This window comes from Eptesicus fuscus, chromosome 13, assembly GCF_027574615.1.
Source record: "Eptesicus fuscus isolate TK198812 chromosome 13, DD_ASM_mEF_20220401, whole genome shotgun sequence".
Classification (NCBI taxonomy): Eukaryota; Metazoa; Chordata; class Mammalia; order Chiroptera; family Vespertilionidae; genus Eptesicus; species Eptesicus fuscus.
This window is the reverse complement of record NC_072485.1, coordinates 30,149,853-30,176,689: the sequence shown is the minus strand read 5'-3', so window position 1 is coordinate 30,176,689 and position 26,837 is coordinate 30,149,853. Positions and strand designations below refer to the sequence as shown.

Sequence of the window (26,837 nt, the reverse complement as noted above, 5' to 3'; positions counted from 1 at the left end):
AAAGAGAAAGATGCAAATTGACCATACCTTTGTGATGCCCACCAGCAATCAGGAGTGAGTATGCAAATCAGCCCAACAAAGATGGTGGGTTAATTTGCATACACAGGTGCTGAGTGGCTGGGGGCGGGATGCTTACGCTGCTGCCATGGCAACGATGCAGGCGTTCAGCACCGCCCCAGCCGCTCCGGGCCTCTGGGCAGCATGGGAAGGCGGAAAGGCGGCTCTGGCCAGAGCGAAGGCGGTGCCGGCAGCTAGGGGAAGGAAGGCCCATTCTTGCACGAATCTTCGTGCATCAGGCCTCTAGTCTATAATAATAAAAGGTTAATATGCTAATTAGACCAGACGTCCTTCCAGACATCCTTCTAGACAAAACCAGGGCCGGAGGGGAGCCAGCCCAGGTCCCGGGTGCCTGTTGGCAGCCAGAAAAGGGAAGCAGCCCAGGTTTCAGGTGCCTGCCAGCAGCCGGAGGAGAGAAGCCCGGATCCCAGGTCCCAGGTGCTGGAGGGAAGCCAGTGCTGGCAGCTGGGGGAAGTAATTTTCGTACATCGGGCCTCTAGTTATTAATATAAAAAAAGTTTGGCCCTAGCTGGTTTAGCTCAGTGGATAGAGCGTCAGCCTGAAGACTGAAGGGTCCCAGGTTCGATTCCAGCCAAGGGCACATGCCAGGTTACAGGCTCGATCCCCAGTAGGGGGCATGCAGGAGGCAGTCGATCAGTGATTCTCTCTCATCATTGATGTTTCTACCTACCTCTCCCTCTCCCTTCCTCTCTAAAATCAATAAAAATATATTTTTTAAAAAAAGTTGTATGCCTGGGACATGATTACAAAATAAATAAATAAAAATAAAAAATAGTCTGAAAACCTAAAGCTTATCCTTGGTGTTATGGTATATTCTGCATTCCTACCACTAGATGGAACACTATACAGAGAAAAAATAGGGCTCTGGGCAAGAACGAAAATGGGTTCAGGCTTATAAACAAAGTCCTTAATTTTGAGATTGTTTGGGATTCCGTTCTAGTACTCCAAAGTGGTGATTTTCAAATCAAGATACCCTATTCTCATCCCAGATTCCAAATAAGGATATTAGAGTTGAGAAGAATATTTTGATAAGCACTACCTCAACAGGAACTATTATTTGTGTCAATTTCTGTCAAGAAATATAAGATAATATAAAGTTACTTAATAGAATAAAAACACATCACTTAACGTAAGAATTAAAAAATATATTTAAAATGAATAGAAAAACAAAATGAAAGCATTACAGTGCTCCAACATAAAAATAATAACATGTCCACGGTATAAACCAGTGGTCGGCAAACTGCGGCTCGCGAGCCATATGCGACTCTTTGGCCCCTTGAGTGTGGCTCTTCCACAAAATACCACGTGCGGGCGTGCACATACAGTGCAATTGAAACTTCGTGGCCCATTTGCAGAACTCGGTTTTCAGCTCTCAAAAGAAATTTCAACAGTTGTACTGTTGATATTTGGCTCTGTTGACTAATGAGTTTGCCGACCACTGGTATAAACACAAGGTGTTCCCCTTTCCTCCGTTGAAAGATTAGAATTACAATCCCTTCTTGTGGGAAAGAAAACATTAAGTATCAAGTAATTTAAGAATAAATGCCAAATTACAAATTCTTTTTGTATTACATTCTAAGAACTTAATAATAGTTCATGAGCCCAGTTAAGGAGATATAACCAGGATTCTCAAAAAACTATCTAATACAGGATCAGAAACACACAAAACCAGATTTCCTTAAAATAAAAATGAAAGAGCAAACGTGTGTGCGTGTGTGGTGTGTGTGTGTGTGTGTGTGTAGCCAACTAACAACACATTATGAATAGTATCTTTACCTCCACATGCTGTAAACCAGAAACACTCCAGCGGGAGTCGGGGGCAGAAAAAAATGGAAAGAATTCTTTCATTCCAACAAGACCAGGACATAGGGATTAAAGCTTGAGAGGATCTGCGAGGACAGATCAGAGTACTCTAAAGGGAAAAAACAAATTTATCTGGAAAGGTCGAAGGAACTGGGACTAAGTCTGGAGAAAAGTATGTTATTAGTAGGGGGGGATCAAGTGTCCTGTTTTTCCTAGAGTAGTCCTTTTTACACCTGTTGTCCCATCCAAATAGCACATCCTTTCACTCTCGCGTGACCCAGTTTGGAATACATTATATGTCATCCTAGTTATAAGTGACCTAATAAAAGCCTACATGCAGCGACGGAATTAATACACTACCACCACCCACTCCTGGCATATTTGCATTTTTTCCTTCTACGAGCACTATACTATGGTTCTCTCCCAGCATTCCCAAAATCACAAACATGAAAATCATCTAACCACCTAACTTCAACAATGCCTCTTTGCAAATGATTCTCAACTTTCTTCTCTGAAAATCAATCTAAAGTTTTAGTTGGAGATATTAGAAATTTTCACCTCTATGTCCAAAAATATCTCATGCTTAAAGAACAGGAACTCAACTGTCACCTGACTGTCGCATTGTTGTTTTAAGCAATCCAGACTCATTCATTCTTTATTTTGTTAAAAATAAACCTAGGAATCTTTTGTTTTGTTTTCTCATCCACAGTGTGTGTGACATGGTACCCTGTACACATGTTAATATGATAGTATAAATATTTGTTGGTATATAGGTGAAACAAAAGCCCATTTCTCTACTCATGAAGTTTGGGGGAAGAAGAGAAAATAACAGGCAAAAATCCTCCCCATAGCTTGGTTAATGTTATTCTGTAATAGTCAAGCCTAGGTCTAAAAGGAATCCAAGAGAATTTTCATGGCTTCTCTTAACAATTTAAATTCTGCCCAGTCAGGAAAAAAAAAAAAAAAGATTGCAGTTAGCCTCTCTGCCAGAGTCCACATCACTCAGAAAACACACAAGTTTCATGTCCCCAATGCAATAAGAACAACAGAATCTTTATACTCCTTTTTCCACAGCTTTCCAAACATCAGTAGGAACAAAGAGAAACTCTTTTTATTCAATAACTAGAGGCCTGGTGCACGAAATTCGTGCACTCGGGGAGTTCCTCAGCTCGGCCTGCACCCTCTTGCAGTCTGGGAGCCCTCAGGGGATGTCCGACTGACGGGGGAGCAGGCCTAAGCCGGCAGTCAGACATCCTTAGTGCTGCCGCATAGGCGGGAGAGGCTCCCGCCACCACCGCTGTGCTTGCCAGCCATGAGCCCAGCTCAGGGCTTCTGGCTGATCAGCGCTCCCCCTGTTGGGAGCACACTGACTACCAGGGGGCAGCTCCTGCGTTGAACATCTGCCCCCTGGTGGTCAGTGCACATCATAGTGACCGGTCATTCCGCCATTCAGTCAATTTGCATATTAGCCTTTTATTATATAGGATATTCACTACACACTATAATATGCCAAATAGTCTTCAGAGTTAGAAATACACAATAGTGGACAAAGTCCCTGCCATCATGAAGCTTATATATTACTGGTCAGAGACAAATGAACAAAAACACGTCACATGGTGATAAGTGCAGAATGGGGCATATGTTTGGGAGAGTTGCTATTTATACTATAATCAGAAGTCTGGGATAAAAGGAGAGTTTTGAAACTTACAGTGTCACCAGTGGCCTGGAGGCCTATGGAACTGACCACCATGATCAACTACCATCTCCACATAATGGGAAGTATGAAAGCATCCCATTCATTCTACATCAAACATGTCTGCTTCACCCTTGCCAAATCAAAGTCATGTTGAAAATAATTCTCTTAGTGATTCTGCAAAACCTCTAGTTTTATGTAGACAGTAAGTAGAAACCATGAGAAATTCACTATTAACTCATATACTTCACAATTTCGTGAAAGCAATCTTTTCACCTTAAGTGAGTCAAAATTGTACCAGCCATTTACTACAGTTCATTAAGTGCCACTCTTGTGGCAAGTAGGCATCAAGAGATGCCTCTAAGCTATTGGGCAACATGGAAAGCCATTTCTGAAAAGTCTTTTTTTGAACTGCTATAAACATAAGACACATATAGCCAAAATAGTAAGTACCAAAAAGTAACCTATCCACATAGTTTTAAGTTTTGAAACAATGCCCCACAAATAGAAAATGCAAGTAATTATTATTAATACATTATTAATATATCATCATAAAATAAAGCCAAGGTATTTTTTTCTAATTAGTTTAAGCTTAAGTCTATAAGTTTCCACAAAGAAGGACTAACCATTTAGGAATATTTCAACCAAAAAAAAAATCTCTATCCTCATTTCATTAAAACATAACTATTCTTATAAAATTCCATATGACACATGTTTGCCTGTTTCTTGACATTAAAAAAAGACAACTTCAGCCTGACAAATGCCTTTCTTTAAAATATATATACACATATATACACACATATACATACATATATACACATACACATACACACATACATACACACACACACACATACTGGCTGATCAGGGGAAGGTGCCACCCCATCACCCCTCTGCTGCTGCCACTGCCAGCCGCCGGAGCCACCAAGGTGTTTTCATCAACACGGACTCTAGCTCCTTCACCATGAAAAAATGACAACTTTCTTTAGGCATTTTCAAGATGTCTCTTTCATAGGATATGACATTTCTTTCTTTCTTTTTTATCCTCACCTGAGGATATTTTTCCATTGATTTTTAGAGAACATGGAAGAGAAAGGGAGACAGAGAGAAAAATCAATGTGAGAGGGACACTTCAATTGGTTGCCTCCTGCATGAGCCCTGACCTGGGCCCCTGCCAGAGAGGAGCCTGCAACCTAGGTACATGCCCTTGATCAGAATCAAACCCGGACCCTGCGGTCCACAGGCCGAGGCTCTATCCACTGAGCCAAACCGGCTAGGGCAGGATATGACATTTCTTAGCCCCTCCAGCAGCGGACCTTTGTTTTTTCCTCCAGGAGTGAGGTGGAAAAACCCTAGATCACCTTCTTGGATTCTTATTACCCAAGTTACCAAGAACACTGCAAGTGGCATATAGGGAGCTTAGCCAATGAGCTGTAAAAAAAAGTGTTTCCTCTGCAGCTCACATGCAGAGGCGGGACTGCTGGCACAGTCTCCCAGCGAGGGCGGGCCCCCCTGTGTGCTGTGTCTCCGCTCCAGGGTCAGGGGTGGGCCACCCTCTGTTGTGTCTCCACTCCAGTTCCATCTGCACGCACAGCCTCCTCCTGAGCCAGTTCTGACTGTTACGGTGTCCTGGCTAATTTGCATATTACCCCCCTTCTCCCTCTCCCCCCCCCTCTGTCTCTCTCTCTCTCTCTGTCTCTCTCTCTCTCTCTCTCTCTCTCTCTATATATATATATATATATATATCTATATATATATATATACTTCAGAGAGGGAGAGGGAGAGATAAAAATATCAATGATGAGAGAGAATCACTGATCTGCTACCTCCTGCACTCCCCACTACTGGAGAGCGAGCCTACAACCCAGGGGCATGTTCTCTGACCTGAAATCTAATAGTGACCTCCTGGTTCATAGGCCGATGCTCAATCACCTAGTAACACTGGCTGGGTGCAAATGCCTTTCTTAAAAGGCATAATATCTTCTGAGATTTAAAAAGAAAAGAAAAGAAAATCTGCTTTATTCAGCTGCCAAAATTAGGTTTTTTTGTTGTGTGTTTTTTTAAAATATATTTTATTGATTTTTTACAGAGAAGAAGTGAGAGGGCTAGAGAGTTAGAAACACTGATGAGAGAGAAACATCAATCAGCTGCCTCCTGCACACCCCCCACTGGGGATGTGCCCGCAACCAAGGCACATAGCCCTTGATCGGAATCGAACCTGGGACCCTTCAGTCCGCAGGCCGACGCTCTATCCACTGAGCCAAACCAGTTAGGGCCAAAATTGCTTTTTTAACTTTAAAATTACATGTAAATTACCCCTCAATAATGTCAATGAAATGGGGGTAGGGGAGAGAAACCCACCAGTGTGAATCTGAAAACCCAATCTTTGATGATCAAAAAATGTTACTTGAGTGGGGGAAAACATTTTTTCAAAACCGTGCACAAGTATAGAGAATTTGGTATATTTTATTTAAATTCCAAAATAAAGTTATTATTTTATTCACACTATGTTTAAAAGCCATCAATCTTAAATATACTATAAAAATTTTAAGTATATTACAGTGATTACAGAAAAATTTAAAAACATTTAATATTTTAAAGATTTTTTTCTTCTATTAAAAGTTGACACAATCACAACTTACTTCACACACTGCACAGTTAATTATGAATTTACTTCCCCTAAATATAGGCTTTAAGTATTTCTCAATAGTAGGCATTGTGATAAACAGATCTCTGCTACTAGAGAATTTAGAAACAACGAATTTAACACTTAACATACATAGTATATAATACTTACAATGTTGTTGTTTTTAACTTAATAGTTCTGCTTCTCTATACCAAATACAGTAACACTAATAATAAAAGACTAAGAATAAGAACAGGTGATTCTTTCATGCAAGTATCCACCTATGTTTAGGTAGGTAAATAATATCACATATATTTCCAAAATCCATATTCTATCTGTGGCTGGGTATCTGGAGAATCCCTCAAATCTCTGAGAGAATTTATCTTTCTCTTATTTATGAAAATGTAATATAAATTTTAAATGGTCTAGACAAGAAGCAAGGAAGAATATAACCACCTTTCTCCCTTCATTCTACAAAACCAATCTTTTACCAATTTTTTTTGCTGTTGTGACAAAGGCTCCCCAAATAAGCCTTCTACACAACTAAAATCCTATTACTTTGAATACTACTATTTTTGCAGTATGATTCCACCCTAAACGTAACAAATACTGGAAAACATTAACTACTTTTTGCTCCCACTGCTAATTGGATACCTTCCAGAAGAACTGGGATTGGTAGGTGGGAAGAAAAGGTGTCTGTTTTTTGTTTGCTTTTCTATTCCTTTAAAGTTCTTTTTCCCTAAACCTCTTCTCTCACACGTATTAGTCTATCCTAAGTGCTATTCATTTCCAATCTCTACTTCAAACAGTAATGATGCTGCTGCTAATTTCACCATTACAAAAGTTATGCTCTAGGCTCTCCTACGACCACTTCTATGTATGGCCCCATCCATTTCCATGTGCTAAGACTGTACTGTAACAGGATAAAGTGACACCAGAATGAGAAAAATAAAATCTAAAATCCAAATCAAATTCCAGATTCACTATTTACCATTATGACTTCAGGCATGTTAATTAGCAACTCCATTTCAATTTCTCCATTTTAGAAGTAGGACTATCATAATTTTCACAATAATATATTGTAAAACATAACATTATAAAACACAACATATTTACAGTACTTTATAAGTTTAAAGCATCATTATCAATATTAGATATTGTTAGTTGTACTTAGTATCATATTTTATTGGTAAGCTTTCCTTTCATTTTAATAGACTATTGTTCCATTTTTCCAATAATATACATATACTTCAAGAAACACAGTTCTTCTAATGAGCAAACAAATTAAGAATTGTTGAAACAATAATGATACTTAAATGTCTATGGTTCTATGAAATTAAAATAAGGAATAAAATGAGGGTTGAGGCATTAATTCATCACTTAACCCAATAATTTTAAGATAATGTTACTGTGCATATGAGCATATGGTGATAAATTAGTGATGCTATATTATGTAACTTCAACTGATCTCCCATTATGACCAAGAGCCAACAAATGAAAGACAATTAGCCAGTGTAAATCATTTAGTCTGTGACCATAGTTAAGGAACCACCAACATCTTTCTTTTTCAGGAATCAAATTCATAATCCTGTCATGAACACCATGAATTAAACAAGTAAACCAACTAACTAAAGACCAAAATAATATCTGAATATTTTAAATACAAAGATTAATTCTATCCAAGAACTTCACATTAAAAAAAATAAAACAAAGCCCATCCACCCATGAACCAGGAGGTAACCAGTTTGATTCCTGGTCAGGGCACATGCCTGGATTTTGGGCTCAATCCCCAGTAGGAGGCATGCAGGAGGCAGCCGATTGATGTTTCTCTCCTTGATGTTTCTATCTCTCTATCCTTCTCCCTAAAATCAATAAAAACCCATTTAAAAAAATAAAATAAAAAACTGTTGTCAAAATAGTTCACTACCCCAGTATATTAAGTCCATTATCTTCATCAAAGATTTGTTAAATATTTACTAAGATACTATCATGCACCGGGCTTTATCTTCTGGGTACTGGAGATATCAAGATGAATAAATCCGAGTCCCTGTTTTCAAGAGAGATAAACTTGCACAGGATGCTATTAGAGTAGGAAAAAAAAAGAAGAAAATGTCTACGCAGAGAAATAGAGGAGCAATTTGATTACAAATGCTATCTATCCATGACTTGCCAGTGATGGCTCATTTGGCCAACTGGGCAGGGGGGTGGGTCGAGGGGTGGAGAGAAGGATCCTGTCCTCCCTCACCAAACAAGGGCATCCAACATAAATATACATGCCCAATGGAGACAAACCTGAAAGGAAGATAAATATCCTCTGGTCAACCTGGCTGACTGAAGTGAAAAATTCAGAAAAGCAAACATTTGTGACATGGTTGAAAAGACTAATATGAATAAAGTCTTTTACTAACAAAATAAGAAGTCTGTTACTTATCAAGTACTTTTACATTTAATAATGTTTACATATCTATATCCTTCCTATTAATAAAAGGCTACTATGCAAATTGTCCCCTCAGGAGTTCGACTGACCAGGAATTTAACCACTCACTATAACGTGCGCTGACAACCAGGGGGTGGCGCGGAATGAAGGAAGGCCCTGGCTGGCAGCTGCCAGCCGGCAGCCAGGAGAAGGAAGGCCCCGATCAGCCTGATCATTGGCCAGGCCTAGGGATCCCATGCACAAATTTCATGCACCGGGCCTCTAATCCTATCGAGAATATACTAATTGATCGTCGCTCCCTCACAAAGATGGTGGCGCCCACAGCCAATAAGGAAGGAATATGCTAATTGACTGCCACGGCCTCAAAGATGGCGGCGCCCACAACCACAAGATGGCGGCACCCATCCCCTCAGCCCCGCTGGGGCAGAAGGTGCACAGCACGGCTGGGCTCGCCACCAGGCGGGTCTGGCCGCTCCACGCACCTATGCACCTGCCTCCAGTGTCCCCCAGTCCTCTCAGCCCCAGCCACCCAGGGCCAGCCCGAGGCACAGGCAAGCCTCGGATGGCAGCTGCCCAGCTGCCCAGGGCCACCCGAGGCTCAGGTAACCAGGGCTGGCTGAGGCTTGCACTGCCAGCAGTGGCAGCAGCAGAGGTGTGGTGGGGATATCGCCTTCCCCTGATCGCGGGTTGCCTCCAGCCCCTAAGGGCTCCCAGACTGTGAGAGAGGACAGGCCAGGCTGAGGGACCCCCCCTCCAGTGCATGTATTTTCATGCACCGGGCCTCTAGTATATATATAAAAGCCTAAATGACCATTACGCCCGAACGACCAATTACTATGCCGCGCACTGTCCACCAGGGGGCAGATGCTCAATGCAGGAGCTGGCCCCTGGTGGTCAGTGTGCTCCCACAGTGGGAGTGCCACTCAGCCAGAAGCCGGGCTCACCACAGGAGAGCAAGCGCAGCTGCAGCGGCAAGAGATTCTCCCACCTCCGCAGTAGCGCTACCAAGTGGGGGTCCCCCCCCTCACAGGCGCAAAAGGGGGGCCGGAATGAGCAGGAGCGGCATGGCGCCCAGCTGGCTCCAGCTCCTCCCAGGCCACCTGCCTCTTGGCACACTGCTACATCCTCAGGGGATGTCAGACTGCTGATTTCAGCCCAATCCCAGGTTGCGAGCTCAATCCCCAGTAAGGGCGTACAGGAGCCAACCAATTGTTGTTTCTCTCTTACCTATGTTTCTCTATATATATCCTTCTCTCATTCTCTCTCTCTCTCTCTAAAATCAACAAAAACTTTTTTTTAAAAAAATCTATCTTCACATCAAATTAATGATGCATTATTTCTGTTTAGGAGACTTTTTCAAATACCTGTGCAATCTATGGATTGAGAAATCCTCAAAACTCATATGTTGTCACTATTAACACAGTCTATAATCAACTTATTATAAAAAGCTTGAAGCAGAAAAATTTCATTCTCAGTTTCAAGATCAACAAAACTCCTTGCCTTCCCTATTTTAGCACTGGCAGCAGAAAATAAACATACAATATAGGCACAATTTTGAAAAACAACTCTAACCATGGACAAGTTTCACCTAAAATAGCTAAAAGCTACCTGGAGACAAGATATACCTAAAGGCCATATGGTTAAAATCCATACTCTCTCCACAATCTCATCTCAGACAGTTACTCTAACTGTATTACTCCTTACAACCTGTCCTTCCCCCAGCCACAAAGCACCCTATTTACCCTCCATAGTTAAAAAAGCTCTTTTGTTCCCCAGAGTTCCAGCCTTACTAGCTACAAATGTTTGCTCATACTCTTTCCTCTACCTGAAATGCCTTCTGTTCCTCATTGATTATCATTTAAGCTCAACTTCTCCCCCTTGTCAAAATCAGTATCTCTCTCCTCTGATTTTCAATGACCTTATCTCACATTTGCCTGGTACTACAAGTATCTGTATATGTCATCTTCCCTACTAGACTGAGGACATAACCAGTGATGTCACTTTTGGATTTCTTAATCTTTCCCAACACAGTAACTTTGTTATATAATAGACACTCAATATATAATTGCTAATGAGTATATTATTTCCCCCAAGATTAATATCTTGTTTGGTAGAGATCCAGCTCTATACAGCTAGGAATGACTGATAATTAATGTATCATTTGTAGATAAATAGATATTGATAGTTAAATCATATACATAAAAAACACTAAGAATCTTATTGACTTTAACTGATTTATCAAACCTTTTCTAGTCATACTGAACATCATTAGATATTTTGTCTTTAAGTTCATTCATAAATTTGGAACTCAAAAAGATTTGATTTCCCAACAAACTCACAAAAGCCATGAGATCAGAGTACTTGATTTTATTTATTTAGTGGTCCAAACCACCATGTATTAACAATCTTCAGAGGTTCAATTTCAGGTGCCAAACCTTATCTAGCCCCCTGCACAAATGGCAAGAGGATTGTGCATTCCTTCCTTCCTATCCCCCCCTTTTTAAAAAAATTTTTATTGATTTCAGAGAGTAAGGGAGAAGGAGAAAGAGAAACATCAATGATGAAAGAGAATCACTGAGCGGCTGCCTCCTGCACCCCCACTACTGAGGATTGAGCCTGCAACCCAGGCAAGTGCCCTAAACCAGCATCAAACCCAGGGCCTTTCAGTCCGAAGGCCAATGCTCTCTATCCACTGAGCCAAACCAGTCAGGACCCTTCCTATCCTTTTCAATAACCCTACCACAAATTACCTGGGAAAAGGAAAGAGTACATTCTCAGTTCTAAAATATTGGCATCTAAAGCTAGGAAAGCAACTAATTAATGGGAGAAAAGGGAATTCTATAGTGAGGATTTGAAGAGGGTTGAAAAGACAAGAGTCTATTAACTCTTGTCCTTATAAGACATTTAAGGGATCTTTTTCAAGCCTCATTTTCCCTTATTCCCATTAACATTTTGCATTCTACCATATAGCACTACTTAAAGTTTTCCCCAAATACATCATAATGCTCTTTCTTGCTTATATATCACTGCACATGCTCATTTAAGAGAAACCCTTCTGACCATCTGGCAAATCATTATCCATCCTTAAAATTTGCTACATCCTCTATGAAGTCATCACTTACCTACTTAAAAATTAATTACTCCAGCCTCTACTACTTTATGTTAAAAAAATTATGCATTTATCTCAATGTGTTACAATTATTTGCTTGAACATTTTCACAATTAGATCTCATGTTCCTTTGAAGATAAGAATCAAGTGTTATTCATCTTTAAATTTTTGTCTAGACCTTCATCACTCTCCCTTAGCACTCCACTTACTGCTTCTGATCAGGGTTTTTGCTGCTACTGCTCAGTGTTAAACAGAATTCAATCTCAGTACCATTTCCCCATATTACTGCTCATAGAGCAAGCAAAATATTTTAATACCGTTTCCTAGAGAATTTTACTAAAATACATGAAATAAATTATTTGCTCTTATAATTCTTTCTCCATTTGGGCCCTTCTCTAAGAAAAATAGTCACAAAAAATGATAAACTCTTGGGTATTCTGGTACACAAATGAATTAAGATTTATCTACATTTCATTTTCTAAAGAAAATTAATTTGGATTTCCAAAGGCAATTCATTAGAGTCAATTCAGGAGAGAAAGGGTATAGCTAAAGGAAGTAGAGGAAAAAGCCAATCAAGGCCAATGCCTGGTTCATCCAATATAGCATATTACAGTCAGATACTTCATTTCTGACTATATTTTGCCCTTTAAATGTTTTGCCAATGTCATATAACGAAACACACAAGCACTTAGCAAACAAGGCCTTATAGCATTCTGCTATCAGATGTGGATAATACAAAGTCTAAAATCCAGGACTCCCTGAAATTCACTTTTAACCACACACAAGAAAATAATAATCATAAGAAAGAAAAGAAAAGCAGAAGAAAACCCAATATCTGACTAGCTAAGCCCATTTGTTTTAAGCCAAATATACCAATAATCGGTAGGGAATGAAATAAATATTTTAGAGTGTCAAGCTGCCCTAATTTTACATAATCTTCTGGAAGTTTATTTCCCAACTTCCATAATTTCTAACATTTCCAATAAAAATGTTCTTGATCATGAAAACAGAAGTTCAAACAACCACTACTCACAACAAAGACTATTACTCCTACAGTAATCTCTCTTTTATATAAAAAATCCTAAAACTGATGTTTTGTTGATGGTTTCTTTTGCTGTAAAAAAGCTTTTTATTTTGATGTAGTCCCATTTGTTAATTTTCTCTTTAGCTTCTATTGCCCTAGGGGCAGTGTCAGTGAAGAAGTTCTTTTGGCATATGTCTGAGATTTTATTGCATATTTGCAAATGCTATCACTGATAAAGGTTTAATCTCCAACATCTACAGGCAGCTTATGCAACTTAATAAAAGGAAGATAAATGATCCAATAAAAAAATGGGCAACGGACCTAAACAGAATATTTTCAAAAGAAGACAGAAGGAAGGCCAAGAGACACATGAAAACATGCTCAAAGTCACTAATTATCCGAGAGATGCAAATCAAAACAACAATGAGGTACCATCTCGCACCTGTCAGAATGGCTATCATCAACAAATCAACAAACAACAAGTGTTGGCGAGGATGCGGAGAAAAAGGAACCTTCGTGCACTGCTGGTGGGAATGCAGACTGGTGCAGCCACTGTGGAGAACAGTATGGAGTTTCCTCAAAAAACTGAAAATGGAACTCCCATTTGACCCAGTAATCCCACTCCTGGGAATATATCCAAAGAAACTAGAAACACCAATCAGAAAGGATATATGCACCACTATGTTCAAAGCAGCACAATTTACAATAGCTAAGATTTGGAAACAGCCTAGGTGCCCGTCAGCAGATGACTGGATCAGAAAACTGTGGTACATCTACACAGTGGAATACTATGCTGCCATAAAAAAGAAGGAATTCTTATCATTTGCAGCAACCTGGATGGAATTGGAGAACATTATGCTAAGTAAAAAAATCCTAAAACTGTTTGATAACACATTAGAAACTACCCATGAAAATTCCATCCTCCTTCATTTGTTCAGCATATTTTTATTGCATAATTGCTAAATGCTGTATTTAGCATAGTATAAAAACATACATAAGCGCTCTCTATAATTAAACATAAAAGCTATAAATAATTACAACATATGAAGTGTCATCATGAGGAAGTGTAAGATACTATGGAAACACGCTCACTATTCTGTGTAGACAAAAATAACTGCTTACTGATACTCTATTAGGCATATGTATATGTATATGTATATGTATATGTATGTGTGTATGTATAAATAAATAAATAAATATACATACACACACACACACACACACACACACACACACACACACACATATATACATACACACCTAATATGTAAAGTGTCCCCTCGGGAGTTCAATCAACTGGAGTTCCATTGCTCACTATGATGTGTGCTGAACACCAGGGGGCAGCAGGGAATGAAGGAAGGCCCCAGCCGGCAGCCAGGGAAGGGAGGCCCTGGCCGGCAGCCGCTAGGACCCTACCCGTGCATGAATTTCATGCACCGGGCCTATTGTACCTTATAAGGTTTCATTCTAAGCCTTGGCCCAGTACCTCAAGTGGTTAACCCTTTGCACTCGCTTTATTCTCGAGCTGCTACCGATGCTAACCATGTCGAGTCACACTCGACATCCGAGTGCAAAAGGTTAAATGTTCCTCCAGATAAGGCAAGGTTGTGGGTTTGATGCTGGGTCAGGGCATCATACAAGAATCAACCAATTGCCCAACCAGTGTGGCTCAGCAGTTGAGTGTCGACTTGTGAACCAGTAGGTCACGGTTCGATTCCAGATCAGGGCACATGCCCAGGTTTCAGGATTGATCCCCATGCAGGAGGCAGCCAATCAATGATTCTCTCTTATCACTGATGTTTCTACCTCTCCCTCTCCCTTCCTCTCTGAAATCAATAAAAATATATTTTTTAAAGTCAAGTAATGCATAATAAATAAGTGGAACAACAAATTAATGCTTCTCTTTTTCTCATCATTAAAAAATTTTTTTTTTTTAAAAATAAAGCTTCACTCTAAGTCATTCTTTTCTTTTACATTTTGACTATCTATTAAGTGTACTTATCCCTCCTTACATCTAACGTAAGTCTGTCATACAGTTATATTCTGGAGGCATGCTACACCTAGATTACAATGGAATCAGCACCTTCTGAAGTTGTATAAGGAAGCAGCTTTGGTAAGCATTTCAAATATATTTCTGGATCCCTGATTAATTAAGTAAATTTCTACTTTCAAAAACATATCCTCAAAGCATGCATTTTAATATAGTTTTCAAACTGAACAGTTAGAACCCACCCCCACCCCCAGTTTTATTTTTTTGCTGGAACAATATTTTGGAAACCACCATATAATAACTAAACAAAACCAGACCTCTTATCCCAGCCAGGTAGCTCAGTTGGTTGGAGCATTATCCCATGTACCAAAAGGTTGCAGGTTCAATTCCTAGTCAGGGCACATACCTAGGTTGCAGGCTCAATCCCTACTTGGGGAATATGCAGGAGGCAAGTGATAGATATTTCTCTCTTACATCATCAGTGTTTCTCTCTCTCCCTTCCTCTCTCTAAAATCAGTAAGAAACATCCTCGGGTGAAGATTTAAAAAAAATAAACTAGACCTCTTAATGCCTCATATGTTTCATGAAACACACAGCAACTTGTTATAAAGTTTTAATCAATGTTACTGATTGACTTTATATGTAATTCTGTAACCATGTAATTACCATTCATTGCAACTAAGATAACTGCTATAGTAAATATCTAGTACTAGAATAGATCTCTATGCTGTTTAGAAGTTGTTGATGGAAAAGTCTGAGCTGTGAAAGATTATCTGTAATCATTCAATATTTACTGAGCACCCACAGGATTACTGATTAGGTATTTTGGGAAGAGATATAAAACAGTACAAAAACACACACACAAAAACCAGTTCCTATTCTCCAGAGAAAACATACATGAACCCAAAATACATATAAAGGCATGATACTAACTACAGTTAAGCAAAGTTATAAACTTTAGTGATAACAACGTTTGAATGACAAGACCAGCAGAAGTTAGTCATTAATGTCTTTATGAAAGAGGTTACTATAAATGTGAATGTTAACAAAAGCAAGTTAATTTAAAGAAGGAAAGATGGAACATTGTGTCTAAGGAATGGTACATGCAAAGTCTAGTGTAGGGGGTCAAGAACTCATTTGAGCACAAATAGTACCTAACCTGATTGGCTGAAAAGGTATAACTTAGATGTTTAAAAAAGTGAGGAAAAATGGATTAAGAATCCCAATTAGTGACAAGCTTTGTTAAGGCCTTTTAGGAAAAATAAAATAGATATTACTGTTACACTCTTTTTGCCTCCACGCACCCTCTTTCCAAGTCACAAAGCACATTCTTTCCAATATACTTAAATGTATGACATAATCAAAGGATTATGCCACATCACTTGCTCAAAGTCCTCCAATGGTTGGGTCACTGTTACTCACCAAATCAAATCCAACATTACTGAGACCTTAAAGGACATCTTAAAACTAATGCCTGTCTATAATCCTTTGCTCCCCTCTAATACACACTCTTCCTTAAAGTTGTATTTTTTAGTCTCAGAATTTTTATAATGTTAAAAATTGAGAACACCAAAGAGCCTTTGCTTATGTGGTTTTTCTCTATTGATATTTACTGTTAGAATTAAAACAATAAAAATTTAAAATATTAATTCATTTTTAAAAACTCATCATATGTTAACCTTTTCCATGAAAAAGAACTATATTTTCCAACACCAAAATTTAGAAGTGTCAAAATTTAGAACATTTGCATAACTCTTTACTATCTATCTTAATAGGAAACAGTTTGATTCTCATATGAGCTACTACATTCAATCTGTTGCAATATCACACATCACATAGCCTCTGGAAAACACTGTACACTCATGAAAGAATAAAAATGGAAAAGGGAAATAATGTCTTTAGTATATGAATATAGTTTTAAACTCACGAATATACTGAAAGAGCCTTGGGGACTGCCAGGAGTCCCAGGACCACACTTTAAGAACCACTGTCGTGAATAAATAAATATGGTTTATTCATTTCCTGGAGTAAAAAGCATTATATAAGAAGTCACACTGAGATAAAAGCATAGACCTGATGCTAGCCTACCTAGGTTCAAATCCCAGTTCTCTTCCTGGCTGCGTGACCTTGGGCAAATTAGTAAAATGGTGATAATAGTAAAATCTCTCTCACAAAGTTAGTTAGAGAAATAAGCAAGTTAATAAATGTAAAGTGTTTAGTATGGTGAGTGCCCAGCACAAAAAAAAAAAATTGTTAAATAAATATAAAATCAAGCTAGGCATAAACACAAAGCCTAGCTGTATTTCTACTACATCCTATATAATAAAAGCCTAATATGCTAAGAGTCCAGTCGTCCATTCAACCAAAGTGTAATATGTGCTAAGACCGCTCGCTATGACGTGCACTGACCACAAGGGGGCAGACACTCCGACAGGTAGCTTAGCTTGCTGCTGGGGTCCAGCTGATCAGGACTGAGCAAGACGGGACTGACACGCCCTGGAGCACTCCCACCGTCCTTCCCCACCAGGGGACAGACGCAGCAAGCCGAGCAGTAAGGAGCAGCGAGCAGGCGGGTGGTAAAGAGCGAGGGATCCTGGACTACAAGGCGGATATCCCTTGAGGGGCCCCAGACTGCGAGAGGGCGCAGGCCAGGCTGAGGGACCCTACCCCCACCCCCACCCCCCAAATTTCATGCCCTGGGACTCTAGTTCTAATATAATGAGAAATCCTTAATATTCTGGTAACCTGGCAAATTACAACCCTGAACATAATATTTAAGACAAAGGTTTAGGTTCATCAAAATTCCCTATTAAAGGAATATTAGTAAAATCTAATTATTCAGAAACTATTCTCCATGAAAAGAACCATATACACAATAAACATACAAAATTCTAAAAAGTCAAATCCAAAAATTTCAGATCTCTAGAGAAATGTATAAAGCAGTTTAACTGGAAATACACTGAGACAGAACACAAAGTAACGGAAATGCCACTTCAGCCACCAAAAAGAACAGGAAGAGCAAATACAAAGCCTTTACTTTGAAAATCTAAGCCTACTTTTTCTTCATAGGGCTCTAACCTCTTGCCAAGAAGCCTTTAAGTTTATTTTTCTTCTTTGATATTAAGGGAGAAATCATGGAATTAAGCACTTTGGAACTGAAGAAAAAAGAACAGAAGTGACTTTCCATGCATCACAGAGAACTTTCACAATAAACATCTAAATGATAATCAAGGTCAAAATAAACAATTTTACTTAAAGCAATTCTGACAATTAATTCAAATGTATTATTTTTAATAATGTACTTTAAAAGTATCTAATTAAATATTTTACACAAGTGATTCACAAATCAAATAAGAGAGAAAAAAGGCTAAGTCATGTCATATGAAGTTTAATTTCTCACCTGGCACTCTAAACTAAATTCAAAGACACCTTTAAAAATTATTCAAATACACAGAACATATAGTAAACATAAACAGCATTGCTATAAGGATATAAAACAAATATGTGAAGTCTAATAGCAAGTATTTTTAAAACAAGCCCACCAGTGAAGCCTAATTACTTCACAAAGGTATTTTAGAATTTGCTAATCTATATATATAAAAGGCTAATATGCAAAGTGTCCCCTGGAGAGTTTGGGAGACCGGGAGTTCCATCACTCGCTATGATGTGCGCTGACTGGGGGTGGCACAGAACGAAGGAGGGCCCCGGCCGGCAGCCACAGCCAGGGAATGAAGGCCCCGAACAGCCCAGATCGCTGGCCAGGCCTAGGGACCCTACCTGTGCACAAATTTCATGCACCGGACCTCTAGTTACAAATAAGGCAGCTACAAAAATGGCTATATGTCACGTTCTCTTCAGTTTCTCTTTTAAAATACACTAGAGGCCCGGTGCATGAAAATTCATGCACATGAGGGGTCCCTGAGCCCAGCCTGCGCCCTCTCACATTCTGGGACCCTTGGGAGATGCCCACCCACTGGCCTAGGACTGCTCCCTGAGAACAGATGATCTAAAAGAAATAATCATATCCTTGGGTAAGAATTTTTCAACAAGGTAATGGTCATATGAAAATTCACTGCGGGGGGGCTGAGGATACTGGGGGACTCTGGCATCAGGCGCGCGGCGGTGGAGCTGAGGCGACTGGGTGCATCTTGTGAGTGTGAGGTCAATTAGCATATTCCCTCTTCATTATATAGGATAGTATTTCAAAACATAACTAGATAGATCATGGAGGGGAAAAAAGGTTACATTTATGGAGTTCTACTATGTAACCCAGGTTCTTGATATTTGCCATTTAACATAGTCAAGAGTTTATCATTGCCCACTTAAATGACTCCATTATCATTTTCTGTATTTCAGAACTCTTAAAGACTAAGTAACAGAATAGGTCAAAAATAAAAAATGAAAATATAAACCATATGATTAATTCTTATGGGAAAGAACAGTAAGCCCATACATTAACTATAAAATAACTGTAAAACAAGATCCATTTGGAAAGCCCCAGTAACTTTTTTTCTAAACAAGAGACATCTTGGTACAGATTTTCCACTTAATATCTTTCTCACATGCATCTTCTTGCAAATCAAATCCCAGTTACTAGACGCTTTCTTGGCAGTATGCAAACAAAGCATCCATTGGATCTCCTCATGACATTAAAAATCAATACATCTATGGGAAGAGATCAACCAAAGAATTTGTATGCATATATGCATAACCCATGGACAAAGACCATAGTGTGGTGAAGGGCAGAGGCGGGGGACGGGGGCAAGCTAGAGGGGGGGTGTCAATGGGGGAAAAGGGGATATTTGTAATACTTTCAAAAAGAAAGATTTTAAAAATCAATACATCTGCTTAAAAAGATAATTATCTTGAGTACATTTCAATATCTAATATACGTTTTCAATGGTTACAGAAACCACTAATTGAAATTCACCTTCTATATACTCAAGATTCACAAATTCTTACTTAAAAAATCCACAAAAGTACATACTATATCTACCATACAGATATGCTTATAATAGCCTAGAGGCCCGGTGCACAAAATTCGTGCACTGGGTGGAGGGATGGTGTCCCTCGCCCTGCCTGCACCCTCTTCAATCTGGGACCCATAAGACATCCCTCTCACAATCCAGGACTGCTGGCTCCTAACCACTCACCTGCCTGCCTGACTGACTGCCCCTAACCGCTTCTGCCTGCCAGCCTGATCACCCCTTAACCGCTCCCCTGCCAGCCCGATCGCCCCCAACTGCCCTCCCCTGCCAGCCTGATCTCGCCCCCAACTACCCTCCCCTGCTGGCCTGAAGGCCCCCAACTGCCTTCCCCTGCCAGCCTGGTAGGCCCCAACTGCCCTCCCCTGCAGGCCTGGTTCCCCCCAACTGCCCTCCCGTGCTGGCCTGATCTCACCCCCAATGGCCCTCCTCTGCTGGCCAATTTGGTTTTGATTGGTCAGTTCCTATGCCAGTGAGCGTCAAAAACTTCGCCTCCTAGACAGCCATTGGCTCCTCACAGTTCACCAGATTTGGTTCTGACTGGTTGGTTTCTATGCCAGTCAACGTCAAAAGCTCCACCTCCTAGGCAGCCATTGGCTCCTCACAGTTCACCGGGATTTGGTTCTGATTGGTCAGTTTCTATGCCAGTTAGCATCAAAAGCTCTGCCTTTTAGGCAGTCATTGGCTCCTCACAGTTCACCCAGATTTGGTTCTGATTGGTTGGTTCCTATACCAGACAGCATCAAAAGCTCCACCTCCTAGGCAGCCATTGGCTCCTCAGTTGATCCAGATTTGGTTCTGATTGGTCAGTTCCTATGCCAGTCAGCATCTCTGGGCCAATCAATGGGGCCTGATCAGAAAGGCGGGGCTGATCAGCAGCCCCAGTGGAGGCCTGGAGAGAAATGGAGGCGCGACTGCTGGAGAGAAAGAGAGAGGCAAGTGCTGATCAACAGCTGCCACAGAGGCTACGGATCAGAACCTGCTTCTCTCTTCAGGCCTCTCTCCTGATTCGCAGCCCCCTCAGCAGTCAGTGCTGGGTCACTGCGCCTGCAACAGCAGCAGTCAGCACTGCGTCGCCAGGGCAATCCAGCGCTGACTGCAGGACTGACTTCCGGTTGGTCAAGCCTCCGGTCATACAGGATCCAGGGTTTTTATATATTAGGATACTTAATAAGAACACGATCTTGATTTTGTTGTAGAGAATGTAAGGCAGATGGTGGTTGGAATTAAGTGTCCCTGAAAATTAAATGAAAAATATGGATAAAAAGGTGAAACCAGTCCTGGCCAGCATGGTTCATTGGTTAGAGCGTCAGCTGGGGTATCAAAGGATCATGGGTTCAATTCCAGGTCAATAAAGGACACGTTCCTGGGTTGCAGGTTCCACCCTGGCAAGCAATAGATACGTCTCTTTTACATTGATGTTTCTCTTTCTCCCCCTCCATCTCTCTAAAAAAAAAAAAAAAAAATCAATGGAAAAATATATTCTTGGGTGAGGATTAACAACAACAACAACAAAAAATGAAGCCATTATAGCCACTAACATAAATGTTATATTCCAGTGAAATATCACAATGTAAATGCCCAAGGACAGTCAATTAAGTAAATATAAAGAAAATTATTCATATAAAAAAAAACAAAACTAAAGGTTGTTAAATCTTTAGAATGTTAAGAATGTTTTTTAATTAAGAATTTATAAATTTAAAAACTGTGTTTGTTTATACTTCAATCATTATGGATATTTTAAGCATTCCATATCTTCTTTACCTGGAGTTAGAGACTACTTTCCATGCATATGGTTTGCCTCTCCCATAGCTGAGAGAGAGAGTTAAATTAGATAATGGTTAATAAGTGCCTAGCAAATTGAAGTCCTTTAAATTTATGTTTGAACTCTTAGGGGCTGCTATTCTTTCTTGATTATAGATGGCCACAAAAGGTCTGGAATTAAAAGCAAATCAGGTTCATTTTTACAAATATGTTTCAAGTTTGACAATTCTAATCACACTAGAGACTCTAGTTAACAATATTATCTATTGATGCCTATAAACAAAGCAAAACACCTTTCTTAAACAACTATATCACATGAATAAAGCCATAATTCATGGATTAAAATAATCACTTCCTAATATGGAAAGACCTCAGGGAAGTACACAGAAACCACATCCACACTGTAAGGATTATAAAGGTGAAAAGTCCTAAGCATATTTTTGTTAAATACTAACATTTAAAAATTGAAATTATCAGGAAAAATAAATAGATCATTTTCATTAGATTCCACTAAGTAGGCAATAGGTTTGAGGGTGCATTAAAAGGTGCAAGAGAATTAAGCCTTCACTAGAAGAAAAACTTCCCATAAGAAGAAAAATTATCTATACATTAAAGCCTAAAATTCCTGGTGTCAAGACCCAGATCTGTCTGTGAAAGTCCTCAATTTTCTCAAAAGTACATTAACATGTGTATGGAAGGTGTTTAGAAAAAAACACTGATTGGTCAGACTACACTTAAATTTATTTCATCAGTGAGAACTGGTTGGAAATGCATTTTAACTAGGAAAAATAGTATCACTGTATTTTAAAAACCTCACTGAAAAGAAATAGAGTAGGGGTTCCTTATTTGTGTGAATTTTTTAAAAATCAAACATTACCAGAAATATTCAAGTTCTAAATAAGTGAGTTTATAAACACAAGTGGTAGAGAAAAGGAACTACAAATGTGAGAATATGCTCCTAACTTAATCCCAGTTAGCATCTGCAGTAGCTTCTATTATAAGAGAAAGGTTAACATTCAAAAAATAAATATCACCCCAAATAAATATCACCATCCTAACCTAGACTATTTTCTGACCTTTTTGGTAACGTGTTTAAGAAAGTTGCTAAATCTGAAGTAACACAAAAACCTTTATAAGGGCTTTTAAAAGCTCAATATTCTTGTTATAATTTATCATCTTGAAGTGAGGGAAGAGGACAATAGCTCGCAGTTATTAGTAAGTTCTTCACTTGTCCCCATCATCAAAAATAAAAATAAAAAACAACAAAAGAATTAACACATTGTTGGGCAAACCATAAGGTTGGGCAAAGCAAGCCAAGTAGTCATTTGAACAGAAATAAACAGAAATGTCTACTTCAAATATCAGATAATCCCCCAAAATCATAGTTTTTTATGCATTTTAAAGAATTGTTGTTTATTAAAATGTCACCATTTAAATATATTCTGCACTCTCTACACAGGCAAGGGCTGAGAGTTAAAAAGCAGCCTGCATGACTCGTGCATGAGAGAGAAGAACCAAGCAGTGATGATATATATATATTTTTTCCAGCGAAGGAACCAGTCACAATGAATAATGGGTTTGTCTGTAGCAATAACTTGTTCTAGCAGTACTTCATGAGCAAAGTATCTTGGAAGAATTCACATTTTGTACTTTTTTTTTTTTTTTAAGTTCAAGCCTTACGGCCAAAGTCCAAATGTGAAATCAAAACAGGACTCCCTGTCAGTGAATTTCCTTTCAGGACATGCTCACTCTTGCTTTGATCAGCAAAGCAAAGTAACTTTCATGCAGAATGAAGTCAGTCAGGCTAATGTGTCTAGTAGACTTTTAAAAGAGGAACTTATTATTGTACCTATTTCCCTGAAAAGTTTCAGGTCAAAGCTCCACTGAGTCAAAGCTTGAGTAATCCACTGAGCTTTGTACCTTGAGGTCAAGAAGTGGAAAGAAAAAGGAGGCTATTACAGGTGGCTTCCAGGTTTGGGAAAAGTTGGGAGGAGTTAGGTCTACTGGTTGTATGCAAGTTAGTAAATGGAGTAATATTACGCCGTATAAGAAAAGCTAGCCCCCAGAAAGATAGCCAGTATAAAATTAAAACGGAGTCCAAACTCACGCATCATCGAACATCTTTCACCAGTTTTTAAAGAGATGTATGTTACTGGTATGTGTGATTATTAATCCATGTTGAATTCCAGAAGTCTACGCTTTCTCACACTCAAGCCTCTAAACCCAAACGGCCAGGCTTGTTAACAGTTCCAGGAAATGGTACAATGACACCAGGACCAGCAAACCCTTTCCCATGTTCCCATTAGAACACACGACAACAACAACAACAAGGCGGGGTTAGGTGGTTGCCTGACATTCGCAATTTACCCCGGTCAAACACAGGAAAACACAATGATTAAATTCCACCAGAGGTAATTAAAAATCCTAACTTTCCACAAAGCTTTCCCTACCCCAAACGGAATCCCTTTCCTTCCGCTCCAACGCAGAGAGTAAGTAATCTGGGATGAGAGTCGGGAACCGAGTATGCTACTGAAAATAAACGGAGACGAAGGAACTTGACTGAAACTACAGGGGCAACGACAGAGAACCCCAACGCGGGCGGCAGAGGTGGAAGGGCAGGCAGCCCGGGAAGGCACAGGAGAGGCCGGCGGAGCGCAGGGAGTGGGGATCACCACTTCCAGGGAGGCAGCGCTCAGGACGGCGGAGAGAAAGAGATCCGGATTCACGCCACCGGGCGTTCACGAAAACCCGGAGGAGGCTAACGGGAAACAATGGGGCAGGGAAACCCGGGGCCAGCGGGGAGCCGCTCCGGAGAGGGAGACGGGCGGCCCGGACGGGTGGGAGGCAAGAGCCGAAGGCTGCGGTCCGGGCAGGCAGCGGGGAGGTGAGCGGCCAGGTGCGGAGGCAAGTCGGTCGGGGGTGAGCACGGGGTGTCGTGGCGCACCCGTTGGGGAAACGAGGGTCCCCGAGGCCCCCGGAGGGGAGTGGCTTGTCAGGGATTTTTCGACAGGGAACGGAAGCCGTGAAGGCAGGTGTGCCGGGAGCAGCACGACCACGGCCAGGACGAGCTCAGCACCCGCCGCCGCCAGGCCAGTCGGCAGGGAGGGGAGAGGCGGCTACAGGGGGGTGAGGGGAGACGGGGAGACAGGCGCGGGCCGCGGGCACGGCGGGCGGCTTCACTCACAGTCCAGGTGCTTCTTCTTGGGCCCCATGATCTCGTGAGTCGTGGCCTTGCATACTGTCTTGGAGACCGCGGAGCCGGTGACACTGTGCTGGGCGGCGGTGATTCGGTCCGTCAAGCTCTGGCCCGACATCTCGGCGGCTCCTCCGCCACCCCTGCCTTTCCGCAGCCGGCGGGGACTGGGACCCCCAAGCGCCGGAGGACCCCCACCCCCCACCGTACCCCCTACCCCCACCGGCTCCTTCTCCGCCCGCCGGCCTGGGGCGGGGCTCAGGGCCACGCGCTGACACCCAGCCCGGAAAAAAAAAAACGGCTCGTGTCCCCCGCGGGGTCAGGCACGGCGCCGGGCGCTCCCCTGCCCCCGCCTCAGCTCAGCCCACCCCTTCGCTGGTCAGCTGGAGCCGGGCAGGCTGAGAGGGACAGGCAGCTGCAGGAAAATGGCGGCGCCAGGCTCCTCCTCGGAGCTTTCCGGGCTCCCCCGGGTCACGTGACTGGAGCGCCGCCCCGCCTCCTCCTCCCGCCCCTTTTCCTTCCCTTCCTTTTCAACGCCCGCCCTCCCTCGCTCAGCGAGGGAAGAGCGGGGCGGTGCCCGCGCGTTACGTGACGGAACCCGCCCGGCGGGCGCAACAGGAGGCCCGCCCGAGGCGGGGGTGCGGGGTGCGCGGCCGGCCGCGTCACGTGACGTCCCCAGCCAACAGGTCGCCGGAGGCTGTCCGCAGGGTCACAGAGGGGGCGGGGCGGATCAGGGGGCGGGGCGACTAAGGGGCGGGGACTCCGGCGCGCTGCGGCCGGCCACGCCCCTCTCCCACCCGACTCCAAGGTTGTCCTAGTGTGGCTGTGATTGAAACCAAAAGCATGACAAAGAGGAGGTGCAGCTGCTTTCACAGCCCTCCTTCCCCCCCTCCTCACGGTCCCCCACGCCGAGGAAGGAGCTGTCAGACTCCTGGCTTCCCAGGCTTCCCTCGCAGAATCAAGAATATGTTTAGGGACGCCCCCAAGGCCATCCTCCTGACCTTAAGGAAAAGGAAAAGGCTTCAGTCGCCCAGCTTCTGAGCCTGCCAGCAGGCCTCTCCCTATTGTGGAACTGTAGAAGCTCCCCCTGCTTACTGAACCCAGAAGTGTTGGAGGTTTTTCCCCTTTTCTTGATAGACTTGGAAATGTCACCTGTTTTTGTTTCTCTCTTTCAAAACTCGACCCTTTGCTGCCAGTCTAAATTTAGATACTAACCAGCCAGTATTCTATCTCTAGTGCTCAAACAGGACAGGAATCATATAGGTTTCACTGGAATTTGAAAAACGAAGTAGTAGGATGATGTCAACCAGAGATTAACCTGAACCCTATAAGGCTAGCTGATGTGATGATTAAACCACAGAAGGAAGTGAGAGGAGTGGTAAATGGAGGAGTCCCATTCAAAAAACTGAGGCATCACTACCTGCCATCCCCTGGTTTAGTCTTTCTTCTTTTCTCTTGCATAAATCAGATTTTCAGGGGAAAAAGACATTGACACTACCCAGTAGGCATTTTAGAGGAATTATTATATCCTGTGATTTTGTTTTATGAGATCCAGATCTATTAACAACGCCTTTTTAGATGTTATTAGGGCCCCACATTTAACCAGGTTTAGGGATTTTTTTAAATTAATTTATTTTTTTTACTTCAGAGAGGAAGGGAGGGGAGAGAGAGAGATAGAAACATCAGTGATGAGAGAGAATCATTGATCGGCTGCCTCCTGCACACCACCTACTGGGAATCGAGCCCACAACCCAGGCATCTGTCCTGACCAGGAATCAAACCCTGGTTCATGGGTTGATGCTCAATCACTGAGCCACTCTGGCCGGGTTTGGGATACGTTTTAAAACATATAGTTAGCCGAAACCGGTTTGGCTCAGTGGATAGAGCGTCGGTCTGTGGACTAGAGGGTCCCGGGTTCGATTCCGGTCAGGGGCATGTGCATTGGTTGCGGGCACATCCCCCGTGGGGGATGTGCGGGAGGCGGCTGGTCGATGTCTCTCTCTCATCGATGTTTCTGGCTCTCTATCCCTCTCCCTTCCTCTCTGTGAAAAATCAATAAAAATATGTTAAAAAAAGAAAAAAAAAGAAAATTATTTAAAAAAATAAAAATAAAACATATAGTTAAATTACCATGA

The 26,837-nt window shown here is 41.5% G+C and overlaps 1 protein-coding gene across 12 annotated transcripts in view; it reads right to left on the bottom strand.

The window, feature by feature from the left end:
• PICALM (phosphatidylinositol binding clathrin assembly protein) overlaps positions 1–25,019 on the bottom strand; it is a 111,490-nt gene extending 86,471 nt beyond the window's left edge. For 10 of the 12 annotated variants that reach the window (XM_028128482.2, XM_028128476.2, XM_028128474.2 and 7 more), the window contains exon 1: positions 24,694–24,893. In XM_028128482.2, the coding sequence (XP_027984283.1) occupies positions 24,694–24,823 (130 nt within the window). In that variant the 5' untranslated portion in view covers positions 24,824–24,893. Of the gene's footprint in view, positions 1–24,693 lie in introns of all 12 variants that reach the window. The other 2 variants (XM_028128473.2, XM_028128498.2) reach the window with 2 other exon arrangements.
• Positions 25,020–26,837: the final 1,818 nt, after the last annotated feature.